The sequence below is a fragment of the Amphimedon queenslandica genome, unplaced genomic scaffold (genome assembly GCF_000090795.2).
Source record: "Amphimedon queenslandica unplaced genomic scaffold, v1.1 AMPQUscaffold_12346, whole genome shotgun sequence".
Taxonomy (NCBI): Eukaryota; Metazoa; Porifera; class Demospongiae; order Haplosclerida; family Niphatidae; genus Amphimedon; species Amphimedon queenslandica.
The window spans coordinates 4,397-10,800 of record NW_003547417.1 but is presented as its reverse complement, the minus strand read 5'-3'; the positions used below and the strand labels follow the sequence as shown (position 1 = coordinate 10,800).

The 6,404-nt window shown below is 33.7% G+C and overlaps 1 protein-coding gene and 1 long non-coding RNA gene across 2 annotated transcripts; both read right to left on the bottom strand.

Moving 5' to 3' along the window:
• Positions 1-1,227: 1,227 nt before the first annotated feature.
• On the bottom strand, positions 1,228-2,430 carry LOC109587991 (uncharacterized). Its single transcript, XR_002187907.1, has 3 exons — positions 2,412-2,430; positions 1,890-1,948; positions 1,228-1,321 (listed from the first exon to the last, which is right to left on the bottom strand). It is a non-coding gene; the product is annotated as an uncharacterized LOC109587991 (long non-coding RNA).
• Positions 2,431-2,925: 495 nt separating this feature from the next.
• LOC109587990 (myosin IC heavy chain-like) lies at positions 2,926-6,361 on the bottom strand. Its single transcript, XM_020004197.1, has 4 exons — positions 6,163-6,361; positions 4,545-4,628; positions 3,981-4,131; positions 2,926-3,010 (listed from the first exon to the last, which is right to left on the bottom strand). The coding sequence occupies exons 1-4, from the start codon at positions 6,335-6,337 to the stop codon at positions 2,926-2,928; spliced, it is 495 nt and encodes a 164-aa protein (XP_019859756.1). The 5' UTR covers positions 6,338-6,361.
• Between the last annotated feature and the right edge of the window lie 43 nt (positions 6,362-6,404).

Sequence of the window (6,404 nt, the reverse complement as noted above, 5' to 3'; positions counted from 1 at the left end):
AAATATACAAGTACAAAGTTGCAATTGTTGTTTACCTGTTAGAGGAATTATCAAGATGTGTCTTAATAAAGAGAGAAAGAGAAAGAAGAAGAGGAGGAAAGCAATAAGAGACAGAGCTGCTGGCAGTTTAGATGTCTTCTCTCCTGATGTAGTACTGCCTGCCTTGCTGTCTACTGCAGCTTTGAATGAGTGAGAGTGACGGCCATTAGCTGGTCTACTGGAAGCAGCTTGACAGTAGTTCCACAGTCCAATACTTGCTCTCCATTGAGAGACATCAATCATCTTGTACTATAGTATGGAGGACAATGAGAGAATTAGGTAACTTAAGGTTTAGATGATCACTTATACCACAATAAAGAAAGAAGGACTTTTAAGGGAAAACCTTTTCTATAAAAAGCACAACGTTCACTTGACTGGCTAACTACAAGCTAGAGGAAGTCCAATGCTGCTATAATAACATTCATGTGATTGATGAGTAACTTAATGCTAATAAAATAGTATTATTGTTATCAATGATGAGGTTCCTTTTGTTGGACACTATAGCTGCTATCTATTATAGTTTTTAAAGTCATCTTAGTACTGCTAATAGTTGTTTATTTTATAGCTTGAAACTATTACATACCGGTATAATGTCCTTAATAATGTTCACCAGCAAACAGTATAGGGTGTGCAAAGTACAGTACTAATTATAGTAACTTTCACATGTTTAAAAAGGAACAAGTTTTTGGAGTAGCAGGTCATGTATATCCAGAGAGCAAGAAAAGTGCGTATATGCTATCATTGAATTATATTCATGGATCATTATCAGTGTCATGTGAGAGTGATCCTCTACTACATTGTTATTACAGAATCTACCATTATTATGATCAAATATAGTCATTTCACACAACGAAGGCACACTTCCTTATTCTCCCTCTCTCTACTTCTATTACAGGGCATTAGTGGATTGTATGGTTGTGTTCTCAAAGTTTCATATTGTAACATTTTAAACTCCTAACCTCTACACTATTACATCTATACAATCACAGTAGACTTGACAATAAACTTTTTACAGTTGACAGCAGCTACTGGGTGCATGGAAGAATATGCCATTAAATAGACTGAAGTATTATTAAGTATAAAACAATCAAACTGATGTACCACAGATTAATTAAGAACCAATAATAATTATTATTGTACTCATACAAAAAGTAATAATTAAATTAATGAGATAAAATGATTATACACACACAGTCACACACACACACAGTGTATTTACTGTCATTATAATGTTATTATTAATTCTTTATTTTCCTCGCAAACAATCTTGTATATACACCATCTAATAATAAATGAAAATAATGATATTATCAATAGATTGATGTGGGCATTAGTGAATAGTGCTATAAAAACTGTAGAAATTCTATGAAAATTCTATCATTGTTACTAGTTGTTACTATTCATAGTACAAGTAATAGTGTTACTAGTAGATAATTATTTAGAGAGAGTGTCGAATCACCATGTAAAAGTAAGTCACGTGAGACCAGAAGCGTGGGTCTACTTACTAAAAACACGTGTAGAAGTTAGCATAAAGAACAGTGGAGAACACTTGAAGAAGATTTAGACATCATACTAGTAAACTTTATAATGCTGCAGAAGTTTGAATTCCAGTACTGCTATAGCAGAGACACCAAATCGACCAGTAAACCTTGTTGAGCAAACTCTGCACCCATTTCAGACATGTCATTTTCCTACTCAGCCACACCCAGTATGCAGGAATGCCCAAAGATGCGTAAGAAAAGGCTACGAGGTGATGTTTCAAGCTACTATAGTGCAGTTGGACACTCTCTCTACTTTTGCTATTAATAGTATCAGTAATAGTGTTACTATTAATAGTATGAGGTACTTACTGTCTCCTTGAGTGAATTCAACTCGTCTCACTTGATCTCTATCAACTTTATAATCAATACTAATGAGGAGAGGGAGGGAGGGAGGGGTAAAGGAGGAGGGAGGGACAGAAGACAATAAAAGAGAGAAAGAAAGGAAAGAGAGAGAGAGAGGGAGGGAGAAAGAGGTCAGGCAGAAAGACAGAAGAGAATAGATAAAGAGAGAAAGAGAGAGAGAGAGCGAAGATTAAATAAGAGAAGGAACCATTCAAACAAACACAATAACTAAAAGACAACATGTAGAGGCACATGTACATGTATGTTATTATATGTACCATATAGGAGAGAGAGGGAGGGACAAAAAGAATGAAGAGAATAGATTAAGAGAGAAAGAAAGGAAAGAGGGAGAGAGGGAGGGGAGATGAAATAAGAGAAGGGACATTCAAACGAACACAATAACTAAAAGCATGTACACATGTACCATATTTCCTTGTGGAAACTCTACTTTAATTTTATTTATTTATTTATTTATTTATTATTGTTTACCTGTTCTGTAGTGATATATATACTATGTCCCAACTGAGAATGGACCGGAAGTGGAAGCAGCTGTATTGGAATTTGAAAAATGTAGCTACGTCACTAATGACGTATTATAATGATATTCATAGAGACATGGCCGATATTTCGGCTGTGTTGTTTCACTCTTAAAACAGTCTTGTTCTTCCTGATAAGCAGTACAATAGCTCCTGGAGTCAGCTAGTCTCCATAAAGGCCATCATTATCAGAAGACCACGCTCTATTAGCTTTTTAAAAGAAGAATTATCAGTTTATGCGCTCGACCACATGTGCTTATGTAAACTATGACATCATAAACGTCATTGCGGTTAGCTTTGGTATGCCATTGGGTTTATAGGGAGAACCCGGTTCTCAGGGTTCCCAAGGGTTGAGAGACCCAAGACCTGAGATCCTGAAGCGGCATTGGGCGACTAAGAACCTGTGAAAGTCTCATTCCTATCCCACATTCCTATAAAAAGTTATTCCAGTTTTTCTTGGTCCAAACTCAGTTGGGACATAGTATATACAATTCTTGTTTTGTCATGTCAAAGTAAGTAATCCTTAGTGACGTCACTATCTCAGTTTTCCTCCTAATAAATTTAATAATAGTAAATAACAAACTTCATGTATATAATCCCCTTTTTGATTTATTTCATTAATTTAAACATACATGTACAAAACATAATACATAACACAACAAGCAAAAATCGGGCCTACTATAGTATAGGGACATTGGCTGGGCCAAATTTTGCCAAAAATGAAAAGTAGAAAAATCTCAATTTTTATCATTTTTCCTGATACATATACATCTTTTTATGTTGCATAGAAAATTTGAGCTGATTCCAATCAAAATTGGATTTTTTTACAAATTTTTAAAGTTACTCAAAAATCGGAAAAAAGTCCCTGTACTATTAGTAACGCGGTAGCGTTACTAAGTAGGATTCACCCCCAAACAAAATGGCTGCCACGACTTTTGCAGCCTTGCTATACCTGTAGTACAGGGCCATTGGCCAAATTTTGCCAAAAATGAAAAGTAGAAAATTCTCAATTTTAATAATTTTTTCTGATACATATACATGTTTTTATGTTGCATAGAAAGTTTGAGCTGATTCCAATCAAAATTAATTTTTTTACAAATTTATTAAGTTACTAAAAAATCGGACAAAATTGGCCAAATAGTGCCAAAAATGAAAAGTAAAAATTCTCAATTTTTATAATTTTTACTAATGCATATATGTGTACTTATTTTGTGTAACAAATTTGAGCTGATTCTGATCAAAATTGGATTTTTTACAAGATTTTAAAGTTACTTAAAAATCCCTGTACTAAAGTACAGGCTACATTTCATGAAAAATGAACTGACATTATATAGTGACACACAGTTCAATGTGTATGTGTGTGTATAGTGATAAAGAAGATCCTTCTTTCTCTCTCTCTCTCTACTACTACTACTACTACTACTACTACTACAGTGACTACTACCAGTCTACCATTATATTATATTAAAATTATACTTTACACTATAAATATAATAATAATAATAATTAATGAAATACTTACGCGCTAATGAAGAGCCTGTCCTGGTCAGCAGGTACATGTATAATGAAGAAGTTATCAGGTAGGAGACTAGCACTAATGTGACTCATATCAGCTAATGATACTCTGTGCTGTACCTTTATTGAATTAACCTCCAATAGATACAAACTACCATCTATTAATATGATTAACGAAATAAATTAATTAACTTACATTAATTGTACAAATTTTTGAGGCTACATGTAGGCCAATAACACATTTAAATTGCTAGCGTCATGACTTATAAGCTATTTTTAAAATTAAGGGTTTTAAAAATGATACTGTATAGCTCCAAATTTTCGTTGGTCAAAATTTTTGTAAAATTTGTTAGGTATTTTTGCTTGACAAAATTTTAACTGAAAAATTTTTTGTTCTATGTGGGTAGTATGCAAATTAATTACAAAAATGACGAAAGTTTTACTGACAAAAATTAATTTTAACAGAAATTAAGATTTTGACGGACAAAATTTGGAGCTATATGGTATTTCTCTAACCTGGTACCCATGGCCCTAAGCCACACCCCAAGCCCCACCCCTTCCTATAACTGACCGGTTATCATCATACACCATTCCCTCAGTCGCCCTCTTCTGCTAACTTTAACAACAACATCTGAGAACATCACCATATTCTCACCTAAAAACAACAACAACAATAACAATGATAATAATAAATTGGTAGAATTATAATTTGGCGATTGGCAGATTAATGATAAAATCGCAAAAATAAAATAAATTTAAAACCTCCAATAAATTGGAATCACAAATTACCAATATTAAGTACTACCAAATATTTCTGTCACAAAGTATTATACTTTTGATGCTCTTACTTCTATGTTACAACTTACAAGTACGTCTATTTAGCAAAAGAAATAAAATTACCATAGCTGTTACTATTAATAGTATCAGTAATAGTGTTACTATTAATAGTATGAGGTACTTACTGTCTCTTTGATATCAATCTTTTAATAAACTGCTGCAATATCAGCAAGAGTATTTGTATCAGTCAAGGGGATGGTAGCCATTTTTACCATGTGTGGGCACGTGGTTATTTATTATTATTATTATTATTATTATTATTATTATTATTATTATTATTATTATAAATCTTTACAACAACAACAACAACAACAACGATAATGAAGTTTTATTTACATTATTTTACCTCTATGTCACATGTTTTTATTACATGTACGTCAATTTATCACAAAAATATGAAATTATGACAAAATGCAAGTTTCTCAAATCGCAGTCAAAATGCTCCATAATAATTTTATACACAACATATTCATATTCAATAATGAATTACAAACAATACACTTCATTAATAGACCTCTCGAGGTGAGAATGAATTACGTCACAAGAGTAAATACGGCAGTGGGTGTGGTAGAGAAGGAAATAAATTCCATGGACGGCAACTTTCTATGGTGAACCAATGAGCAAAAGCAGAAAGCAAGCTATAGTAAAGAATCTGCTGCACATTGCACCAAATCTGTTTTATGAGATGCTTGGTAGCACCCATTCTTTCTTCCAACCAACTTTTGTAGCTTGAAAGAGTTCCAGACCTGCCAGACAAATCATTTTTATAGTTTACTCCATTCCTTCTTCATTGAATCTTGCCATCCAAAATGGCGGCCAATTATTAGCGTAGGTGGATACTGTAACTCAAAATAATGATATTCATGAACTTAGTCATTCACAGCTCGAGAGGTCTATAACTGTATGTACATGTACCATTAAAACCATACCGTAAAGCAGGGAAATTTTTGAGGGACTAAAATTTGGCAAATTGCTAAATTTTGGTGATTGGCAAATTTCAATTTGGCAAATTAGTGGCCACGTGCCATTGAGCATGCGTATAAAGGCGGATTTACAATATTACGCTAGTCCTGACGTTACGTTGACGCTGGAATAGAATCTGGTTCTATTCCAGCGGAAAGCATGCGTCAAAAGGTCAAATCGCCCACGTTTTTGATTAAAAATTGACGGTACGCTGGCCTAATGTCATATTGTAAATCCGCCTTAATGGCTCAGAATGGTGGATTTTATTTTGGCAAATGGCTATCAAAAGGCAAAATTCACCAAATTTAATTCCCTCTAAAATTTTCCGATATATGGTACATTGTAACACACTAAAATAGTCAATAGTACATTATGATTGATGATGATACCGTTTTTATTCAGGATAGCTGTGATTTTAGGATTGTCCGCCAGCTCCAGTTTATCAGATACGAAGCTTTTCATTTCAGAGGATCTCCTCCTCACTTTGGTTGCCCACCTCTGCTGGTGAGTAACGAACTGATCCTCTCTCTCTTGAACGTCTTCTTCTTCCGTTAGGGTAGCCATTTTGCTAGAATAGACACAGTGACACACCCTCTTCAATTTAATTAATTAGCACTTTAATATAACAGTC

What these genes read in the sequence shown, in the direction of transcription:
- LOC109587990 (XM_020004197.1), bottom strand. Translation starts at nt 6,337, where the DNA reads ATGGCTACCCTAACGGAAGAAGAAGACGTTCAAGAGAGAGAGGATCAG. An exon ending in ATGGTGTATGATGATAACCG is followed by an intron (nt 4,132 to 4,544) that starts GTCAGTTATAGG and finishes TCATATTAATAG; the next exon opens with ATGGTAGTTTGTATCTATTG. An exon ending in GACAGGCTCTTCATTAGCGC is followed by an intron (nt 3,011 to 3,980) that starts GTAAGTATTTCA and finishes TAAATTTATTAG; the next exon opens with GAGGAAAACTGAGATAGTGA.